Below are 23,942 nucleotides of genomic sequence, written 5' to 3'. Positions count from 1 at the left end.
CCACATCCCTGGCACTGGAAGCCTGGAGTCTGAACCACTGGACCAGCAGGGAAGCCCATTGTCTTTCATTTCTGCAGATGCAGGCCTGAGCTCCCTGCAGAGGCTCCAGGGGAGGGTCCTTCCCATCTCTTCCAGCTTCTGGGGGCTCCAGGCATCCGTCCCTGGGCTGGTGGCCGCCTCCCTCCAGTCTCTGCCTCCATCTCCACGTGGCTCCTCCTCTGTGTCCGTGTCTCTCCTCTTCTGAGTCTTATAAGAACCCTGTCATTGGGTTTAGGGCCACCCCCATCCAGGACGACCTCATCCCAGACCCTGCACTTCACCATGTCTGCAGAGAGCCTATATTCACAGAAGGTCCCACTTCTAGGCTCCACCCATCAGAACCCTGTATCCTTCAGGAATGTTTTCAGGCTAACACAGCCTTCTCATTGATTGGCTTAAAACCATGGGAATCCATCCTCTCCCAGTCCTGACAGCCAACTGCCCATCATCCCCCAGTCCTGGAGACCAGACGTCTGAGGTCAAGGGGTCCCAGGGCTGAGCTCCCTCCAGAGTCTCCAGGGGAGGGTCCTTCCCACCTCTTCCAGCTTCTGGGGGCTCCAAGCGTCCATCCCTGGGCTGGTATCTGCCTCCCTCCCATCTCTGCCTCCACAGTCCCATGACCCCCTCCCCTTCTGTAATCAAATCTCCCTCTACCTGTCTCTGATAAACAACCTCACGAGCACACTGGTGAGCAAGAGCAACATCTTATCTGAAGAGCTTCATTATTATTGGCATTGATTCTTGTCCCAAATACAAACACATCTACGCATTCCCAGGTGGCAAAGTGGTAAAGAATCTGCCTGGCAATGCAAGAGACACAAGAGACTGGGTTAAATCTCTGTGCCAGGAAGGCCCCCCGGAGAAGGAGATGGCAACCCACTCTAGTACTGTTGCCTGGAGACTCCCCATGGACAGAGGAGCCTGGGGGGCTACAGTCCAGGGGATCGCAAAGAGTCGGACAGGACTGAGCAACTGAAAAATGACAAGCACATTCTGGCTTGAAGGATAACCCACGTCCTGTGGTATAACCCATCCTCCAGGAGAGGGACATGCCCATATTAACAGATGACGAACGGAAGGGCAGAGAGCAGGAGAGAGGTTTCATGTGCCCACTGAAGGGTCAGTGGACTGCAAAGCTGCCGTTCTATGACTGAGACCCTAAAAGGTGGTGGAGGTGGTCCAGACACCCACACCCTGTCCACATCTGCGTCCTAGAGAGCCCCATGGGGACTGGTGTTCCGGGCTCCCGTGGTGTCACATGTCCTACAGAATTACCTACCTCTCAGGAGACCGTCCTTCCATGAGTGGTGGGGTGAGACCCCTGGTGGGAACGCTGGGGGCCACAGGTTAGCCCCTAGGAGCCAGTCCTCCTGAAGACAATGCGGGGTCACGTGACCCTTGAGCAAGACAGTAAAGAAGGAAGGCTCAAAGCGTCTCCCTTTCTGGGAGCCAGGAATCAGAGATGCATCTCTGGCACGGTTCAGGAGTGAGACAGACGGGAACGCAGGACATTCTCGTAGCTACCAGACTTCCCTTGAAAGTGCCTGTTTCACCCGAAACATGTCTACCCCAGGGTTCCACAGCGCCTCTGTGCTTAGGAAAGGGACACCGTCCATGAGGCTTACAAGATTTAATGACTCAGAGCACCCAGTACAACTGGACACTTAGCAGGGATCACAGGATTCATGGCTGAGAACCACACCAGCTCAGGGGTCCACTCAGCATTCCTCTTTTCTGTGAGTTCCCACCCTGGTCTTGATGGGAGACCCTGGGGAGATACAGAGCCCAGAGGGTCAGGGGGATGAGGGTGATGGAGAGGCGTGGTGCAGCAGAAACACAGCTGCGAGGGCGGCACAGATCGTGCTGTTCCCCATTGGACCACGGTCTTCCTGGCGGGCCGCTACCCACCGAAGGTCTCCTGGGTCTCGACGGGAGACCCTGGGGGGATACAGAGCCTTGAGGGTCGGGGGGATGAGGGTGATGGAGAGATGTGGTCCAGCACAAACAGACCTGTGAGGGCGGCACAGACCGTGATGTTCCCTGGGTCGGACCACAGTCTTCCCGGCAGCCCGCTACTCGCCGAAGGTCTCCCGGGTCACGTCGGTGATGCCTGTCAACTGGCAGCTTCTGGCCCAGAGCTGCCGCTGAAGCTCCGGGTCGTACGTGGCCTCCAGAGACCGGGTCTCCCTCTCGTTGTAGAGATAGCGGCCACCGAGACCTTCCAGGGCTGGGGTGACTGCGGCATAGACGGAGGTCCAGGCTCCCTCATCTGGGGTCTGTGGGGAGAAGAAACAGAGGAAGATGCTGTCAGAGCAGGGACATGGGGTCTTGGGAGCCCAGGGGCATCAAGAGGGAGACACAGGGCCCCTTACTGGGGGCCCATCGACTCATCAACTCAAGCCTGGCTGGCCAGGCTGGGGGAGCTGGCACTCTGTGACCTCGCGACGGTGCACCCCTTGTGGGTTATGTGTCCATGTTGTCCTCAGGCATTCCCACACACACACACAAAGACCCCCATTCCTCTGGACAACCAAAGGGAGCAGCCTCTAAAAAGAAGGCTGGATACATCTCAAGAGAGTGGAGCCCTGTGGCTACAATGAGAGGGTCTTTTTTCATGGACATGACTCACTCCAGGGCTGAGACAAAGTGCGGGTTCTGGGCACAGACCCTGAGTTTAAACACTCAGGTCTCCAGTCCTTTTTTTTTCTTTTTAATTCATTTGATTGAAGTAAGGTTGATTTCTGAGGCTTCCCAGGTGGTACTAGTGGTAAAGAACCTGCCTGTCAATGCAGGAGACTGTAAAGAGACGCGGGAGACTGTAAGAAGTGCAGGTTCAATCCCTGGGTTGGGAAGATCCTCTGCAGAAGGGCATGGCTACCCACTCCAGTGGGCTGCACCCACTCCCATATCCTTGCCTGGAGAATCCCACGGACAGGGAGCCTGGGAGGTTACAGTCCGTGGGGTCGCAAGGAGTCGGACCCGCTTGAAGCAACTTAGCACGCATGCAGAGTTGATTTACAAGGTTGGGTTGATTCCTGCCATGCAGTGCAGGCTCTGTGAAACCAGAATGCCAGCTCACTGGGTCAAAGCAGATGGCGGTTCAGCCTCGGGGTTGAACTCGTGCTCTCTAGCAATTTTAGAGGAAATGTTCAGACAGCAGAGAGGTCCTTGCTTTCCAAGCAGGGGAGGAGGTACGGTATGAGAACTGGAAAGTCTGAAAAGAAGCTTGAAAGGAATTAGAGAGACGGGAGAAAAGTGGACGCTGGGTGGAAGGCAGAAGGTTGGAATGTAACACGTGCTGAGCTTCTGGGCTTAGGGCTCATGCCTGGGCGTGATCACTGGATTAGAAGTCGTGTCCAATTCTTTGTGACCCTGTGGACTGTAGCCCACCAGGCTCCTCCGTCCAGGGGATTCTCCAGACAAGAATACTGGAGTGGGTTGCCATTTCCTCCTCCAAGGGATCTTCCCAACTCAGGGATTGAACCTGCCTCTCCTTCCTATATTAGAAGACAGATTCTTTACCACTGAGCCACCTAGGAATCAAGAAAACTCCCTTATCTTACTGTCAAGGTAACGGTCGTTCTGGAGCTTGTCACTTAAACTTTGGAAAATTCACTCAGCTCGGCCTACCCTGGTCCTTCTCGTGAGCCTCTAAGAGTCTGTCTTTGGAAGCATCACCAGAAACAGATTGAGGCCAGGAGACAGCCTCATAGTCACATTTTCTAGACGGAGATAGGCTAAGAACATCTCCTGGGTAGGTAGTCATAGTGACAAATCTCCTGTTGCTCTTGGTCAGATGGATGACCGGGGAGCGCTGCACCTCCGCAGCAAAAACATGGTTAACTCAGCTCCCGGAGTGAGCCAGCTTCCTAAGTCGGTCATTCTCCAGGCTGAGATCCCAGGGGTCTGTGCCCAGAACCCCCACTCTGTCTCGCCCCTGGAGTGAGTCACTTCCACGAGAAAGACCCTCTTTAATGTAGCCACAGGGCTCCGCTGTCTTGAGAGGCATCCGGTCTTGTCTTTAGAGGCTGCCTCCTTTGGGTCGTCCAGAGGGCACTGTCTGGGGAGGAAGGGGTCCACTTCACTTCCCCTACACCTTGAAAATCCTCTTATCTGGGTAACAGTCCTTGTGATCGGCATGTCCAATGGAACACAAGGATGGCTGTTTTAGGCGACGGTGCCTGTGGTGTGCTGGACATGAACTTGGGTTGGGCACTTTGCCAGAAACTCGGGTACAGTCAGGAGGGATGAGATGTCATGGGATTCTGTCTGTTGATGTGATTCCCAAGCACAAACACACTACACCCTCATGCAGACACACTCACATATACCCAGGCACAGACATTCACGGGCACACACACACACCCATGCACATGCCAATATTCACATGCTCACACACTCACAAGCACACACACACCCATGCACACAAATGCATGTATATGGACACACAAACACTCACAGGCACACACATGCATATGGACGCACAAATATACACACGAACAGACAGATATACTCAATGCACACACACCCAGAAGCACACAAATGTATTTATGTGGACGCACAGGTGTTCACACAGACGCACAAATATCCACATGCACCACACTCGGTCACATGCACACACACCCAGAAGCACACAAATGTATTTATGTGGACGCACAGGTGTTCACACAGACGCACAAATATCCACATGCACCACACACAGTCACATGCACACACACCCATGCACACAAATGCACGTATGCAGACACACACCCAGGCACACACGTTCACATGGATACACATACCCTCAGGCTCACACATGCATTTACACAGATGCACACACACTCACATGCACACAAACGCACTTATATGCATGCAAACACCTCCAGGTGCACACATTCACAAGGCTGCACATACACACACCCAGGCAGACACATGCATTTATATGGATACACAAATATTCACATGCACACACACACACATTCACACGCATACCCTCACATACACACACATTCCCCCAGGCACACACATGCATTTTCACACACGTGCAACTATTCATATGCACACACACACAAAACACACAGGCACTTACACGCAGACACACACATTCACATTTACACACGTATAACTCCAGGAGTTGGTGATGGACAGGGAGGCCCGGTGTGCTGCAGTTCATGGGGTTGCAAAGAGTCGGACACGACTGAGCGACTGAACTGAACTGAACGGATGCCCTCATGTACACACATTCACACACACACACACATATCCTCGCATGCACACACAACATTCACCCAAGCTGGTCTTGACCATCCAGAGAGTTCTCTGACATAGAAAAGGGAAATTTTTTTGAAGAAGAGCCATTCTCGGCGCTTACACATCTCATGGAGGATTAATCACATCCACTTATCCCACTTGAGCACATGATAGATGCCGGGCTAAAAACAGCCGCCCTCGATCACCTACAGAACATTTCCAGGCCTCGGGCGGATGACAGAAAGGAAGGAAATGCGATTTCATTTGTAATGTTTTAATTCCCAAATGTTTTGACAGCTCATGAAACGGACGGTTTTATGCATTTCTTCTTCCCCGCGTCTGACGGCACAGTCCCAAATCTCAGCCGTGAGGACCGTGACACATCATGCCTGCCTGAAAGGGAGGAGGTCCGAGACGCTGAGAGTCATCTGTGTTTCCATAAAGAAGGCAGAACGCTGATGAATTAATACTTTTGAATTGTAGTGCTGGAGCTGGAGAAGACTCTTGAGAGTCCCTTGGACTGCAAGGAGATCCAACCAGTCCCTCCTAAAGGAAATCAGTCCTGAATATTCATTGGAAGGACTGATGCTGAAGCTGAAACTCCAATACTTTGGCCATCTGATGCGAAGAACAGACTCATTGGAAAAGACCCTGATGTTGGGAAAGATTGAAGGCGGGAGGAGAAGGGGGTGACAGAGGATGAGATGGTTGGATGGCATCACCGATTCAATGGACATGAATTTCAGCAAACTCCAGGAGATGGTGAAGGACAGGGAAGCCTGGCAAGCCTGGCGTGCTGCAACCCATGGGGTCGCCAAGAGCCAGACGTGACTGAGCAACTTTAAGACAATAGCAATATTTTCGTGGCCCCGAATACCAAGAAGGATAGTTTAGATAAGAGGTCCTGGGCACCTGGAGCTCACAACAGGAAGGGGCATTAGGTCAATGGCTGGGTACATGCGCGTGGAAAAAAGAAACCAAAATAAAAAGCAAGGAGAGCAGAGGGTGGGACTGAAACTGTGCTCAACAGAGCCGGGAGCTGTGCGCTGCAGAGAAAGATGAATGTGTTATAATTACATAATTGCACAGCCCTTTGCAGGGCTGGAAACGCTTTCCCACACATTATGTCAGTGCCGCTCACAACAATCTTACAAGATGCCATTATCCAGAATTAAGAAATTACAAAGATGAGGGGCAGAATAGAGGGAGGGCAAGGGAGCGGGAGGGTGCACAGGATGGCCAGATCTTGGTTCTTCTGGAGACCCCAACCCTCCCCACCGTCCTCCTGAATCAGGATGGGCATGTTCCCCTGACAAGTCTCTTGCATCTCTGCCGGAATCCCTGAAAGCTGCACTTTCTGTGTGTTCCTCTGAGTTGCGGACACACGCTCTCGGCAGCCCAGCTGGCACTGGAGGCGGATACCCCACGGACACACCTCAGGGTCAAACCATCTTTACTTCTCATCTGCCTGGTACCCTATTTCCCAGACAGGCACCAACACACAGCCTGGTGTTCCTGCATCAGAAACCCCAAATGACTCCTGAGACTTCCTTGCTTCACCTTTCAAGGTCAACGAGTTAAGACATCATGATGTGCTCTCTGGAATGGTCTTTTTTTTTTTTTCATACTTATCTATTTGGTCTTCCCCATGGCTCAGTGCTAAAGAATCGCCTGCCAATGCAGGAGACGTGGGCTCGATCCCTGGGTCAGGAAGAGGCCCTTGAGAAAGAAATGGCACCCCACTCCAGTACTCTTGCCTGGACAATCCCATGGACAGAGGAGCCTGGTGGGCTACAGTCCACGGGGTCACACAGAGTCGGACACGACTGAGTGCCTGAGGGCATGCACGCCTGTGTATGCGCACAGACACACATTTATTCATTTATCTGCACCAGGTCTTACTTGTGGCATGGGGCATCTTTCGTTGTGGCACATGAATTAGGCTGAGGTATGTGAAATCTAATTCTCTGACCAGGGATTGAACTCAGGCCCCCTGCATTGGGAGCGTGGAATCTTAGCCACTGGACCACCAGAGAAGTCCTGGAGTCATCTTCAAAACAAGCTCCTGTCTCTCTCCATGCTTGCAATGGCCTCTAACCAGACCCTGGGTTCACTGCCTATGGATCATGCCCTCTGGTCCATGGATGCTCTGTAGACTGTGGTCCATGGATGCTCTGTGGGCTGTGGTCCATGGATGCTCTGTGGGCTGTGGTCCATGGATGCTCTGTGGGCTGTGGTCCATAGGATTCTCTGTGGGCTGTGGTCCATGGATGCTGTGTGGGCTGTGGTCCATGGGATGCTGTGTGGGCTGTGGTCCACAGGATGCTCCGTGGGGTGTGATCCATGGATGCTCTGTAGACTGTGGTCCATGGATGCTCTGTGGGCTGTGATCCATAGGATGCTGTGTGGGCTGTGGGCCATGGATGCTCTGTAGACTGTGGTCCATGGGATGCCCTGTAGACTGTGGTTCATGGGATGCACTGTAGACTGTGGCCCATGGGATGCACTGTAGACTGTGGCCCGTGGGATGCTGTGTAGACTGTGGTCCATAGGATGCTGTGTGGGCTGTGGTCCACAGGATGCTCTCTGGGGTGTGGTCCATGGATGCTCTGTAGACTGTGGCCCATGGGATGCTCTGTAGACTGTGGCCCATGGGATGCTGTGTAGACTGTGGTCCATGGGATGCTGTGTAGACTGTGGTCCATGGATGCTCTGTGGGCTGTGGTCCATGGGATGCTCCAGAGGCTGGAAGCATCTGATTCTACGTCGCTGCTGGCATCAAGTATGTGGCATCCCTGGATAGGGTGTAGCCCCAAAATCTAAGCCACTCACTGCAAGTGGGCAACGGCAAGCTTGGGCTCTCCTGTGTCCAGACTGGAGCTGGAACCAGGTATCCTGAGGGGACTCGAGAAAGGGGTATATCAGATCATTACCAGGGAGTCAGGGGTTCAGATGGGGACCCCAATGAGAAGGGGGCAGTGACAGTATGATCGCCCCCATCTTGAGCTATTTCTGCATCACCAATGGTCTGAGCCTAACTCAGGCTCCTTGGACCCTTGGATTGTTCTTCAGTTGTGTCTGACTCTTTGTGACCCCATCGGCTGCAACACACCAGGTTTCCCTGTCCTTCACCGTCTCCTGGAGTTTGCTCAATCTCCTGTCCATTGAGTTGATGGTGCCATTCAGCCATCTCATCCTCTGTCGTCCCCTTCTCCTCCCGCCTTCAATCTTTTCCAGCATCGGGGTCTTTTCCAGTGAGTTGGGTCTTCACAAGAGGTGGCCAAAGTATTGGAGCTTTAGCATCAGTCCTTCGAGTGAGCATTCATGCTTGATTTCCTTTAGGATGGACTGGCTGGATCTCCTTGCAGTCCAAGAGTCTTCTCCAGCACCACAGTTTGAAACTATCAAATCTTCGGTGCTCAGCCTCCTTTGTGGCCTAAGCTCAACCTTCAGCTCCGCTCTGAGGGCCACACTGTCTGCGTTCTGCCCTCAACACAAGCGCAGATCATTACTGCCATATTCCTCCACTTAGGGCTCGAGAGGATGGCTGAGGAAGCAAGAGAGTCAGGAGCAGGGGAGTTCCTGGTACAATCATGGGACACGTCTGCTCCACGCCTCATTAACTGTCTTCAGAGCTCTGTGCAGATGGCGTGCGTGAGACGTCACCCAGCTGCAGGCAGTGATGGATGGAACGGTCTCGATTCGCTCATGGAAAGAACCATTTAAGGGCTTCCCTGGTGGCTTGGTGGTAAAGAATCCACCAGCCAGTGCAGGATATTCATGTTCCATCCCCGGTCTGGGAAGATCCCGCGTGCCACAGAGCAACTAAGCCGCCGCAACTACTGAACCTGTGTCTCAGAGCCTGTGCTCGGCAGTAACAGAAGGCACCACCTTGAGAAGCCCTCAAGCACCTCAACTGCAGAGTTACCCCGCTCTGTGCAGCTGCAGAAAATTCCACACAGGAATGAAGACCCAGTGCGGCCAATAAATAAAGAAAACTACTTTTAAAAAACTAATTAAGCATCTCATCTTCATAAATGTATCAACCTATCTTTTTTTTTTTTTTTTCCAAGGGAAAAACTGCCGTGCTCCGGGAACTGGCTCTGAACTTGGAATCAAGTCCACGGTTTTTGGTAAGGCGCAGAATAGACGTTTCAGAGTGATGTACCAGGGAAGTCCTCTACACGCGAACTCTCAAGGTGCAAACTCGCAAAGATGTGAAGGTGCGTTCCATCAGCCTCAGGCGTGAGTAACACTGCAGCTCGCCCTCCGTCTACTCTGCTGACAGCTCTTCAGCCCTGCCGTCTCCCACCGCCTCCCCCTGCTCAGTCACTAACTCCTCTTGCCTGATTCTGTCGATGCCAGCCCCTCTGTGCCAGCTGTTGCCCTGGGCGACTGTCCCTCTCACGGTACCGTACTATAAGATTGAAAATGTTTGTCTTGTGTTTGCTTTTTGTGTATTGTTTGTGTGAAAAGTACTATAAAGCTAAGACAGTACAGAACTATACAGCCAACTGGGTTAGTTGGGTGCCCAAGCTAACTCTGTTGGACCCACAAATAGGACGTAGGGACGTGCTCCTGGAATGGAACTCGTTTGCACGTAGGGGACGGACTAAAAAGAATGTCACTAAATGACGTAAAGGGGCACAAAGACACGTCAGTCCTACAGACTCCCCCCACCGTCCAGGGATCAAGGGCACACCCGTTTGAGAATTCACACAAGTCATACAAATACGCATGCATCTAAGGAAGTAATTCGTATAGTATATGGTGGCGTGTGTGCTCAGGTGAGTCTGACTCTCTATGTGACCCCATAGACTGTGGCCCACCAGGCTCCTCTGTCCATGGGATTCTCCAAGCAAGAATAATAGAGTGGGTTGCCATTTCCTTTTCCAGGGGATCTCCCCAACTTAGGGATTAAACCCAAGTCTCCTGCATCGGCTGGGGGACTTTTATCACTGTGCCACCTGCAAAGCCCCCGTTCCATGTACATATATCTGTTCATGCATGTGTCTCCAGATACAGATACAGATAAATATTAGTATATCTATTTTTTGGTTTCTCCATCCCCAAAATATTTTCCTCCTATGTTCTAATATCATTGGTTATGACTCTCCAATATTACTGCTTTGTATCTTCTTGAAACAGAAAATACAGTGGAAAAGAGTATCGGCAACATACGTGAAAGACACGGATTAGCAGTCAGAATAAACAAACAGGGGCGAATCCAAAAGAGAAAGCCTAATATTTAACAACTTATGAGCAACCTAGATAGCATGTTGAAAAGCAGAGACATTACTTTGCCGACTAAGGTCTGTCTAGTCAAGGCGATGGTCTTCCCAGTGGTCATGTATGGATGTGAGAGCTGGACTGTGAAGAAGGCTGAGCATCGAAGAATTGATGCTTTTGAACTGTGGTGTTGGAGAAGACTCTTGAGAGTCCCTTGGACTACAAGGAGATCCAGCCAGTCCATTCTAAAGGAGATCAGCCCTGGGATTTCTTTGGAAGGAATGATGCTAAAGCTGAAGCTCCAATACTTTGGCCACCTCATGCGAAGAGTTGACTCATTGGAAAAGACTCTGATGCTGGGAGGGATTGGGGGCAGAAGGAGAAGGGGACGACCGAGGATGAGATGGCTGGATGGCATCACGGACTCGATGGACGCGAGTCTGAGTGAACTCCGAGAGTTGGTGATGGACAGGGAGGCCTGGCGTGCTGCGATTCATGGGGTCGCAGAGAGTCGGACACGACTGAGCAACTGAACTGAACTGAACTGAATGTTTCCAACAGCCACATGCATGGAAACAACCTGGATATCCACCGGCAGATGAATGGATAAAGAGGATATGGTGACTGTCCACGCATGGAGTATCAGCCACAGAAAAGAATGAGGTCATGCCATTTGCACGAACACAGGTGGATGCAGAGATTGTTATAATACGTAAGGTCAGCCAGACAGAGAAAGACAAATACCATGCGATATCACAGATATGTGGGGTCTTAAAAAAGAAAGGGTACAGATGAACATTTTTCCAAAACCGAAATAGAGTCGCAGACACAGAAAACAAACTGACGGTGACTTGGGGGTGAAGGCACGAGGGATGAATTGGGAGATGGAAACTGACATACACACACTAGGACACATAAGACGGATAACTACAAAGGGCCTGCTGTGCGGCACAGGGAACTCCACTCGATATTCCGAAACGATCTAGATGGCCAACAGTCTAAAGAGAGAGTGGACACACGCATATTCATAAACGGTTCACCTTGCCGTACTCCTGAAACTAACACCAGTCTGGAAATCAACTTACAGCTCCAACATTTTAATAAATACATAAAGTTTCATAAAGAAAAAAAGAGAGAGAGAGAAAGGCTGAACATCACCAACTCACTGGACATGAGTTTGAGCAAACTCCAGGAGACAGTGAAGGACAGGGAAGCCTGGTGTGCCGCGATTCCTTAGGGTCACAATGAGTGGGACACGGCTTAGTGATCAGACAACAGCAAAACCAGACACCCCCTAAACAAAAGGGGAAACGTGACAAGCAGACGTTTCCAAAAAGGCAACGTTCAGATGCCAAGTAATCCCACGGAGACTGCTGAACCACTGGGTGTTTCGGAAAATGCTCATTAAAACACAGCTAACCCCGTTTCCTGCTCCAGGATGCAAGCACTCAGCAGTTGACTCAAGCTGGCAAACACCAAACAGTCCAACGCTTAACGTGCGTAAAGAAGGTGCAAAGCATCTGGAAACAGTGAGAGACTTTATTCTCTTGGGCTCCAAAATCCCTGCAGATGGTGGCTGCAGCCATGAAATTAAAAGATGCTTGCTCCTTGGAAGGAAAGCTATGACCAACCTAGACAGCATATGAGAAAGCAGAGACATTACTTTGCCAACAAAGGTCCGTCTAGCCAAAGCTATGGTTATTCCTAATGTATGGATGTGAGAGTTGGACTGTAAAGAAAGCTGAGTGCCAAAGAATCGATGCTTTTGAACCATGGTGTTGAAGAAGACGCTTGAGAGTCCCTTGGACTGCAAGGAGATCCAACCAGTCCATCCTAAAGGAAATCAGTCCTGAATATTCTTTGGAAGGACCAATGCTGAAGCTGAAGCTCCAATCCTTTGGCCACCTGATGGGAAGAACTGTCTCATTCAAAAAGACCCTGATCCTGGGAAAGATTGAAGGCAAGAGGAGAAGGGGACGACAGAGGATGAGATTTTTGGATGGCGTCACTGACTTTAAATGGACATGAGTTTGAGAAGGCTCTGTGAGTCGGTAAAGGACAGGGAAGCCTGGCGTGCTTCCGTCCATGGGGTCGCAGAGAGTCGGACGTGATCGAGCGAATGAAAAACAAAATCACATTGCATTCTCAGCACTCAGACTGTGCGCTGGAAAAACGGTCTTCTAAGACCAAATGGAATTCCCAGGAAGCATTGACATAGGAGGCCCTTCTAGTCTTATAATGCCACTGCCTTTGATGTTCCCAACAGAAAGAGAAATGGCGGTCTGCGGAAGACCAAAGCTGCAGGGAACAGCAAAAAACCAGAAAGAACCCATGCATTCTTACCCCAGAGAAAGGATCTGAACCACTTCATGGGTGCGGGTGGAGGACTTCAGGAGGACAGGGGTCAATAATCTGCTCTGACATACCTCAGCGTGGGCAGCTCTCAACATTTAATACCACGTGCAGGGTGATAAACTGTGACCTCCCCCAGGAGACGAATCCAAGTGTGTGAATGCATGCGTGCCGAGTCCATTCAGCAGTGTCTGACTCTTTGCGACCCCGTGCACTGTAGCCCCACCAGGTTCCTCTGTCCATGGGATTCTCCAGTCAAGAACACTGGAGTGGGTTGCCATGCCCTCTTCCAGGGGGTCTTCCCGATTCAGGGATGAACCCCAGTCTCCTGCACTGCAGGCAGAGCCACCTGGGGAAGCCCCAAAATACCAGGCATAGGTGATGAATTCAATCTGCAGCCCCCCTCTCCCTGGAGGTCAGAGGGTTAAGACTGAAAAGTCCCACCCTTTAATGGCCAGTTACCAGCCCCCACCCTAGGGGAAGTCCCAAAGGTCACACATTTACATAACAAGGGGAGTCTTTCAGGATCTCAGCTCTTGGGAAATTCCAAGGGTTTTAGGAGGGCTGAGGCAGAAAAGGGGACAAAAAAAAAACCCCCCAAACCCAAATATATGCATTTATCATAGACCACAATATCACAAGCATCAAGAAAGAGGTGGGCAAAATGAAAGATGGCTTACTTTCAGACAAGGAACAGCAGCATCTGAAATCTCGACGCTCCCTAAAGTAAGTTAAAAATTCCCCCTCCTGTTAGATTTGTTCAGATGAGATGATTATAGTAGAGTCATACACACATTATTCTATTACCATTGGAGAAGGACATGGCAACCCACTCCAGTGTTCTTGCCTGGAGAATCCCAGGGACGGGGGAGCCTGACGACCTGCTGCCTTTGGGGTCGCACAGAGTCGGACACGACTGACGTGACTTAGCAGCAGCATAATCGTATAAGCGTACAGTCATATACACTTATAAGTAAGTATACTGATACTTATATAGTCATATAACATATTAGAGCATATTATAGGTGTAGTATAGTATACTCTAGTCAAAGCTATGCTTTTTCCCGGAGTCATGTGTGGATACGAGAGTTGCACCGCAAAGAAGGCTAAGAACCAAAAAATTGATGCTTTTGAACTGTGGTGTTGCAGAAGATGCTTGAGAGTCCCTTGGACTGCAAGGAGATCCAACCAGTCCATCATAAAGGAAATCAGTCCTGAATATTCACTGGAAGGACTGATGCTGAAGCTGAAACTCCAATCCTTTGGCCACCTGATGCAAAGAGCTGACTCACTGGAAAAGACCCTGATGCTGGGAAAGATTGAAGGCGGGAGGAGAAGGGGACGGCAGAGGATGAGATGGTTGGATGGCATCACTGACTCGATGGACATGGGTTTGAGCAAGCTCCGGGAGTTGGTGATGGACAGGGAGGCCTGGCGTGCTGCGGTCCACGGGGTCACAGAGTCAGACACGACTGAGGGACTGAACAACAACAAGATACGACTTGTAAAAATGTAACCACCACGTAAACATAGAGAAATATGAGCCAATGATTAAGCAGAAGGAGACCTCTTCATCCTACAGTGGGTTTGTTTCCCTATTTGTAAAAATCCTCTAAAAGGTGGTTTAGAAATATAATCTGGTCAGTCGAGAAGGCTCGACTCAAAAAAATCAATGCACAATGTGAGGACTGGCAGTTGAGGTTTCTTTCGCGCAAAATGAGGACTGCGGGCCAGCAGACAGCACTTGAGATAGCGCTGAGAGACTGCTCCAAAGAGCCAAGAGGGGGAAGGTCGGGGTATAAGTGATTTTGTTGAAGGGGGAGTACGTGCAATGAAACACGTATTATTTTATGCAAGGTTTCTGCTCGTCACGGGGAGCGGTCACCACCATGCAGGGCTTTTCAGTGCTTTTCTAGATATGAGGAGATGAAATAACCGGGCTTGTGAAATGGGCTCCTGAGAGTACCCAGCCCTCTGAAGACCTGTCCTGCCAGTCTTTCCCGGAGCAGTCTTTCCCATCCGCTGTCCACGCTGAGCCCCTTTCAGGGAGCGCGAAAGGTCTGCAGCTGCAGCAGCGCTTGGTTGAGTCCTTGCAGAGGTGGACAGAAGATGCCCAAGGCAACTGCCAGTGTGCTGCTGACAAAGGGTGAACACAAAGAGACAGGGGCTTCCCTGGTGGCTCAGCGGTAAAGAATCCGCCTGCAGTGCGAGAGACCCAGGTTCCATCCCTGCGTTGGGAAGATCCCCTGGAGAAGGACACGGCAACCCACTCCAGTATTTTTATGGACAGAGGAGCCTGGCGGGCTACAGTCCACGGGCTCACAAAGAGTCAGACACACTTAGCGACATAGAACAGCACCCATGTCTCATCCACAGGAAGAAATGAGATTTTAAATGGAACCAGAGGGGAACCGGCTGATACAGGAGAGGTGGGTTTTGCTGTCCCGGTGACGGACATGCGATTACAGCTGCTGCTGGCTGCTTGCTGGGGACAGTCGCCTCTGCTTGTTCGCATCTGCCAGAATCTGAGCTCCGTGGGTGGTCCCGGAATTCCGGACCGAGGGGAACCCGGAGGCGGAGAACCGGCGACGGTCACGGTCACTGACGGCGTCCACCCCGCCCCTCCAGAGCTCTGACCATCGCGGTTGCTAATGTGCGAGATCCCACAGAGAGGACGAAATGAATTCTGCGCACCTGCCAGGACTGCGGAGGTGGGTGATTTACCCGACTCCCCTCGGGGAGTCAGCACCTCCCACGGAAAAGATCACGGCTCGAGGAGGGATGTGATTCAAGCAAGAAGCCAGATGACTGCGCAGCAAAGACACAACCTGACTGGTCACAGCGACAAACGTGGAGACCTACACGCACTGCATATGGGCCGGGGACACCGTTCCACACGCACATCAGCAGACGTGTTGTGGGAGGTTGGGGTCCACGTACTCCATGTCTGTGTCCCTTAGCTAGGGGCCGCCCTGGTGGCTCAGACTATAAACAATCCACCTGCGATGCAGGGGACCCGGGTTCGATCCCCGGGTGGGGAAGATCCCCTGGACGAGAGCATGGCAGCCCACTCGAGTATTCCTGCCTGGAGAATCCCACGGACAGAGCAGCCTGGCGGGCTACAGTCCATGGGGTCGCAGAGAGTCAGACACGACTGAGCGTCTAGCACACAGAGCACATCCTCTAGCTAAACAAACTCCTTCTCGAGAATTTATCCTAAAGAGAAGACCACACGGAAGATCCCAACAGACATCTCTCCAAAGAAAGACATACGGACGGCCCTCGGGTACCTGAAAAGATGCTCAGCGTCGCTGGTTATCAAAGAAATGCAAATCAAAATTCCAGTGAGGGGACACCTCACACCGGCCAGATGGAAATGAAGCGAAAGTCGCTCAGCTGTGTCTGATTCTTTGCGGCCCCATGAATATACAGTCCATGGAATTCTCCAGGCCGGAATACTGGAATAGGTAGCCTTTCCCTTCTCCAGGGGATCTTCCTGATCCAGGGATCTAACCCAGGGATCTCCCGCATTCCAGGTGGATTCTTTACCAGCTGATTCTTTACCAGTACAGTATGGAGGTTCCTTAAAGAAAAAAACATGAACAATACATCCGCCATCTGACCCTGCAATCTTACTGCTAGGAATATATCTGAAGAAAGCCATGTTTAGAAAAGATAGCTATAACTCAACCTTCACAGCAGTTTTGGTGGCAATGTATACTTGCCCAGGCATTATGGAAAACGGTATGGAGTGTTGGCAAAAAACTAGAAACAGAGCTATCATACGATCCTGTGATCCCGCTGCTGGGGCATATACCTGGAGAAAATGATAATTAGAAAAGACACGCACACCCCAGGGTTCATCGCAGCACTCTTTACAATCGCTGAGACATGAAAGCAACCTCAATGTCCATCAACAGATGAACAGAGAAAGATGCGGAGCCTGGAATCAGTAACACAGCGGTGTCAACGAGGTTAAAGCCAGATCTGCCCACGGACCAGAGCAACACCCCGAGCATCGCGGCCTTTACCTTGAAAACCCACCAGCCCAGGAGCTTCTTGACGAGCCGGGTGCCCCAGAAGACGTGTCTGTAGAGGTCGGTGTCCACCACGCCGGGGTCGGCCACGCTGGCGGTCACGGGGATGCCCCGGGCACTCAGCAGCGCCTGCAGGTGGTATGTGAACAGCACCAGGGCCAGCTTGCTCTGCGCATAGGCTGCGTGCGCCGAGTAGCTGGTACTGCAGGAGCAAAGAGGGGAGGCTGTGAGACCCGGGCGTCTGGATGCCGACGCTGCCCTGGCCCAGCCGTGGACAACAGCGCCAGGCACGGGTTGAGGGCACCTAGAGACGTGCCCGAGGTCAAGCGGGCTGTGCTGAGTCACTCAGTCATGTCCGACTCTTTGCAACCCCGTGGGCTGCACCCCACCAGGCTCCTCCATCCGTGGGATTCTCTAGGCAAGAAGACTGGAGTGGGTTGCCGTGCCCTCCTCCAGGGGATCTTGCCCAACCCAGGCATCGAACCCGGGTCTCCTGCACTGCAGGCGGATTCTTTACCGAGTGAGTCACCAGGGGCGCCCACGTGTGTTACCTGCGCTGTGGAGCTCTCCTAGGATGCTACAGGGTGGGTACTAGGGTGGATATTTCACCCAATATAGGGTCAGGGGACTGGCTGGTTTAGATCTGGAGGCTCATGGCAACAGTTGCTATGGGGCTTGGTCAGTTCCAGAGATGTTTATCCTGTGATTCTGGAGCAGAGCTGCCCACCTGTGACCTTGCTATGGGCTCCACATCACTTTTTCTTTTCTCCTTGGAGTGTTTGACACTTGGGGAAGACGCCAGGACAGATGTGTTCCTCTAGCGCACAACGACCACCTCCATCCACTCCCTTTTTGACTTTCTACCATCAGGCACTATTTTACGAGGTTGGACGTGGGCACCACTTCCTGAAAACCACAGGGCTTTTTTTCTGGCGGTCCAGTGGTGAAGGCCTCTTCACCTTCCAATGCAAGAGGTGTGGGTTTGATCCCTGGTCAGGGAGCTAAAATCCCACATGCCTTGTGGCCGAAATACCAAAGCGTAACACGGAAGCAATATGGCATTAATAAGAAATTCCATAAAGACTTTAAAAACAGTCCCCATCAAAACAAAAATTCTTTAAATAAATAAATAAAAATATAATTGTTGGTCACCTATACCTAACCTTTCCCAGAAAGTAGCGTTCCTGGAATGTAGAAAAGAATTCACTGCAGAGAAAATACCACTCCAGGCAAACTAACTGTGGTAGCTTCAGTTCAGTTCAGTTCAGTCGCTCAGTCGTGTCCGACTCTTTGTGACCCCATGAATCGCAGCACGCCAGGCCTCCCCGTCCATCGTCAACTCCCGGAGTTCACACAAACTCACGTCCATCGAGTCGGTGATGCCATCCAGCCATCTCATCCTCTGTCGTCCCCTTCTCCTCCTGCCCCCAATCCCTCCCAGCATCAGTCTTTTCGCTAGTAATTTTATGCGTAGCTACACATCCTGCGTAGAATGAAGAGCTCGTGAACATCTCTACCGGGGACTTTCCGGGCAGTCCAGTGGCTGAGGATCCACCTGGCAGTGCAGGGGCTGGGTGTTGCATGCCTGGTCAGGGAGACAAGATCCCACATGCCTCACGGCTAAAAAAACCCAACACACAAGAGACGACGGTGTACAGCAATTACACTCCAATAAAAGTTAAACAGAATGAATAACAAGGACCAGTTTGGAGGCTTTCATCCTTTTCTTTTCTTTGTCATCAACAATAAATCTGCAAATGAAAAACCCAAGTGATTTGTGTTTAAAAAGAACAGCTAGCACTTACTGTGAAAGGGACATTAAAACCTGATAACTCTCCACAAAAAGGAACAGAAGCAACACTGTAACACACTCAATATCGACTTCAGAAATGGCCCACACGGGAAAAAAAAAAAAACCCAAGTCTGAAATGGCCCACACGGAAAAAAAAAAAAAAAAACAAGTCTGAAAAATAAAGAAAACCAAGGAAGTCTTCCTGGCAAAATACTCCACGTCTGGTTCATCGGGGATCGGTCATTTTCTTCATGTCCGCAGTTCTTTTTCTGTAATTTTGTGGATACGAATGCAGCCCCACTTGTGTTTCTTCTTGCGGTTCAACGTGCCCCAGAGTCTATGTTAGTTTACATCTTCAGCCCCCGTGGTGACTCTAACATTCGGAGAGAATCCATCCACGGAATTCACCCTTGTGGGAATTTAATGCAGACAGACATTCAAAAGAAAGAAATCCATCCTGACATGAGAAGCAAAAAAGGAAAAAGAGAAAAAACAGCACTCGCTGGAATTCAATGCCTCTTATGCACAAAGGCTCTTACTAAACAGGAATTGAAAATTGCATTAAATGAACTAAATGGACTCAATGATTCAGAAAAGCAAAGTCAGGAAACATGACCAAGGGAAAACACATAAGAGGGAAAAAAAATGACAAAACGGAAAGGGAAATATTTAAACGTAGAAAACAGGAGAAGCAATGATAAGGCTGAGAAATGAAGCCACGTAAGCGTCATTGCCTAGTGAGGCTTTCTGGAAAAAAAAATTTAAAAACCACCTCAAGCTGTTTTGTAAATTGCACACGTGGGCTCTCGGCTGTCAAAATGTGACAACCACATCAACACCCTCGGGGACTCCGTCCCACCTCCTGCCGTTTCCCTGGGCGGCAACTTTCTTCCTTGTCAGCAAGCCCCCACTCTGTTGCCGGCCAGCAGCCAGCCACTTGTCACAAGAGGCCACATGCAAACTCTGAGGTTATTTCGGGGGCCCCTGCAATTTAAGCTGGAGAATAAGCCCCAAGTCCTTTGTCTCAGCGATGAGTCAGGGCAGGTTGGCCAAGGGTGACGCAGGACGAGTTTCCGCAGAGCATTTGCCAGAGGAACTCCAAACACATCTTTTGTTGGAGGGAGGAAGGGATATGATAACACAGCAGAGTTCCAAGCACCAATTCCCTCCCCGGGATCCGTGACAACCCCCCAATTATAGTCGAGATGCCTGTTTCTGGCAAGCTGTTCCTCTCTCTGCCCAGCAGGGGAGGAGAAAGCTCCAGGAATGAGGGGGTTATTAAGTACGGGGAGATAAAGGCTCAACTTTCCCGTTGGCTTTGGACCATGTCAGCAAGACATACATCCGTCTGCTCCTGAATTAACATGGCCGTTTGGGACGGAAGAGCAGTCGTGAAGTTAAGAAAGAAGACACCGGAAATGTGCAGGTTCCTTAAAGGAAAATTGACGCATGACAGAATTATGGCTTACCTCTACGGAGACGAGTATGGAGGTTCTTTAAAAAAATGAACAGTGTTCACTGCAGAACTATTGAGGGTAACCAGGACCTGGAAGCAACCTAGATGTCTGTCAACAGGTGAATGGATAAAGAGAATGTGGTGATATGTGCATGGAATATTACTAAGCCATAAAGAAGGGAAGAAATTGGGTTGTTTGTCGCAATGTGGATGGACCCAGAGAATCATCTGTCATACAGATGATTGCAGTGAGTCAGAAAGGGAAAGACAGTTACTGTATATTAACGCATGTATAGGGAATTTGGACGGAGAAGGCTATGGCACCCCACTCCAGTACTCTTGCCTGGAAAATCCCATGGACGGAGGAGCCTGGTGGGCTCCAGTCTGTGGGGTCGCGAAGAGTCGGACACGACTGAGCGACTTCCCTTTCACTTTCCACTTTCATGCATTGGAGAAGGAAATGGCAACCCACTCCAGTGTTCTTGCCTGGAGAACCCCAGGGACGGGGGAGCCTGGTGGGCTGCCGTCTATGGGGTGACACAGAGTCGGACACAACTGAAGCGGCTTAGCAGCAGCAGCAGCAGCAGCAGGGGATTTGGAAAACTGGTTCTGAGGAACCCATTTGCAGGGCAGGAACACAGATGCTGATGTAGAAACAGGCATGCGGACACGGGGTCTGGCGGGGGCAGCAGAGGGCGGGAGGAACTGAGAGAGGAGCGCTTCCATCTATACGGCGCCATGCGCAACAGAGCCAGCTAGTGGGAAGCTGCTGAGTGGCACAGGGAGCCCGGCGGTGTGGCCTGCGATGACCCAATGGGCTGGGATGGGGGATGCAGAGGAAGCTCGGGAGGGAAGGGATTATATGTACGCATATAGCTGCTTCATGCCTTGTACAGCAGAAACTCACACAACATTATAAGCCAATCACACTCCAGTGAGAAAAAAAATATGCTAAATCTTTGTGAAAAGAAGAATTATGGTCCTCTACTATAGCACGGAGAAGAGACGACGCAAAAAGTCAATACTTGTCTCTAAAGGATAAAAAAAGAAAAACAAGAGTCCAGGTAATTTCAGGAGTGGCTCCCTGGTGGTTTGAAAGATACACATCCACGCTGGAAATGGAAAAGAATCAGAGCTGAGACACCAGAGAACAGGATTCCCATTAGAGTTTCTAAGTAAAGCCCCGAGGGACAAGAGACACAGTTGGTATTGAAAACAATGAAGAGATGATTACAATGTTAACAGCCAAACTGCTCCTCTCTCAGTTCCTCCCACCCTCTGCTCCCCCCGCCAGACCCCGTGTCCGCATGCCTGTTTCTACATCAGCGTCTGTGTTCCTGCCCTGCAAATAGGTTCCTCAGAACCAGTTTCCCAAATTCCCTTTACAAACTAAAGCACCGGCAGAAGACATTCACAAAATGTCTACGCGACTTGCTTCGAAACAGGAGGCTTTTAGTAAGTGCCCTTTGTAACACACGGCCTCAAAAGGTAGAACTGAAACCATAAATATACCTTTGTTTTCAATAAACAGTAACTTATTAATATAACTGCGTCATAAATATTGGAAGGTCAGTCTAAAACAGAAGTAGAGATATCACTGTGGTAGCCTTTTTGTTGGAAAGGCAAAAAAAAAAGTTTCTTCTATACTTTTATGTTCGGTGATGCGGGCATGCAGATTAAAGCAACACATGTCAGATTAACAAGAGAAACACTTGTTAATTTCACTTCTAATTTCACAGGTCTGGGGGATTCCGAACACTCGGAAAGTCCTCGTTCCTCAGAAGTTTCTGTTTTTAGTTAGATAAGGGAAGTTCCAGGATGGCATGTTTCTGCATCTGTTGCTTTGCAATGGCCTTCAGCTCAAAATAATCTGTGTATCCAAGTGGCACATTTTGAGTTGGCATGTTCAGATCCGTGTCACTTTCTCTATCTTAAAGGCAAGAGAAGGAAAGGGGAAGGATGGTATTTTAGACACAATATACGCAAATCTGTGTACTGAATCAAAGACTCGATAACTCTCTAAAGGATTGGTTCTTGATGAGCAACCTAGGAAAGCGTTACTTAGACATGGTAAATCTTCTCGTAAATTGCAGCAGCGTGGTTTTTTCGGTTGAGAAGAAGAAACTGGACCTTGACTTCCACATTTGATGCAAGCAGTAGTGGTGTTTACAAGGCTGAGTGTTGTATTTGGTCTGGGTCTGGCACTGAACTCAGAGCCAATCTAAGCCCACCGCAGTAAGGATACTGGGACCCCCGAGACCAGGCGCTAAGTGGACACAGTGAGGAAGGGCATCCATTGTTAGCAAGACACCAGTAATGGAGTAGATCATATATTTGCACTAAAAAAAAAAATAAAAAAAAAAGTTTTTCAAGTTCTCATCAGAGAAAAAATAGATACTGTCCAAAGGGCTTCCCCCTGGCTCAGTGGTAAAGAATCTCCCTGTGATGCAGGAGACCTGGGTTCGGTCCCCTGGGTCCAGAAGCTCCCCCGGAGAAGCAAATGGCAACCCACTCCAGTGTTCTTGCCTGGAGAATCCCATGGACAGAGGAGCCTGGCGGGCTACAGTCCTTGGGGTCACAGAGAGTTGGACACGACTTAGCTGGTGTTCCAGTCCTTAAGACTTTACCTTCCAGCGTAACAGATGTGAGTTTGATCCCTAGTCAGGGAATTAATATCCCTGCATGTCGCAGGGTGTGTCCAGAAAGTAAAAAAACTATATATGGGACGAGGATATGTTTTAAAGCACGAGGAATATAGCCAGTATTAGACAATAAATACAATACAACCTTTAAATTTATACACTATATATTAATATGGAAATGGCAACCCACTCCAGTACTCTTGCCTGGAGAATCCCACGGGTGGAGGAGCCTGGTGGTCTACGGTCCACGAGGTCGCAAAGAGTCCTGAGCAACTAACACACGTGCAAATAATGATATGAATATGATAATATATGTGACTATGCAAGTATAATTATGCTTATATATACAATTATATAAATATTAACATAATTATTTAAGTTAAATAAGTTTAACTGTGCAAGTTTAAAAGTTATATATTTATTTAACAATTATATGTTTAATATATTGTATAATATATGCAACATTATACAATAGTACATTTACATGTTATTACATAATATAGTAAATATAAATATGTTAAGATTAGATATATACTAGCTATATACTTATATAAGTATTGTTGTATATAAAAATTAATATATATAATATATAACGATATGATACTGGTTGGGTTGCCATTTCCCTCCTCCAGAGGATCTTCCCAACCCAGGGATCAAGCCTGGTCTCTCATATCGCAGGCAGATTCTTTACCATCTGAGCCACCAGGGAAGGTCCATATATTTAATGTGTAACATATATGATTATATATAATAACATATAATACGTGTTTGTAGAAGCCTTTCCCTGCTCCAGAGGATCTTCCCAGACCCAGGAACCGAACCGGGGTCTCCTGCATTGCAGGCAGATTCTTACCAGCCGAGCCATCAGGGAAACCCAAGAATACTGGAATGGGTAGCCTAGCCCTGCTCCAGGGGATCTTCCTGACCCAGGAACCGAACCGGGGTCTCCTGCATTGCAGGCAGATTCTTTCCCAACTGAGCTATCAGGGAAACCCAAGAATACTGGAATGGGTAGCCTAGCCCTTCTCCAGGGGATCTTCCTGACCCAGGAACTGAACCAGGGTCTCCTGCATTGCAGGCGGAATCTTTCCTGAGCTATCAGGAAAGCCCCAATAAACCGTCACGGAAAAGAATAAAAGAGAAGAGAATGGATAGATGTGTAT

At 49.9% G+C, this 23,942-nt stretch overlaps 1 protein-coding gene across 1 annotated transcript in view; it reads right to left on the bottom strand.

The window, feature by feature from the left end:
• Nucleotides 1-1,654: 1,654 nt before the first annotated feature.
• The window catches only part of LOC101115005 (dehydrogenase/reductase SDR family member on chromosome X), a 137,661-nt gene continuing 115,373 nt past the window's right edge, over nucleotides 1,655-23,942 (bottom strand). The window contains exons 6-7 of the mRNA XM_027963301.2: nucleotides 16,884-17,091; nucleotides 1,655-2,315 (exon numbers count right to left, since the gene is read on the bottom strand). Coding sequence (XP_027819102.1) covers nucleotides 2,112-2,315; nucleotides 16,884-17,091 — 412 coding nt within the window. The 3' untranslated portion in view covers nucleotides 1,655-2,111. The remainder of the gene's footprint in view (nucleotides 2,316-16,883; nucleotides 17,092-23,942) is intronic.

This window comes from Ovis aries, chromosome X (assembly GCF_016772045.2).
Source record: "Ovis aries strain OAR_USU_Benz2616 breed Rambouillet chromosome X, ARS-UI_Ramb_v3.0, whole genome shotgun sequence".
NCBI classification, from domain to species: Eukaryota; Metazoa; Chordata; class Mammalia; order Artiodactyla; family Bovidae; genus Ovis; species Ovis aries.
Note: the sequence above shows the minus strand (reverse complement) of the source record. Positions and strands in the feature narration are given on the sequence as shown.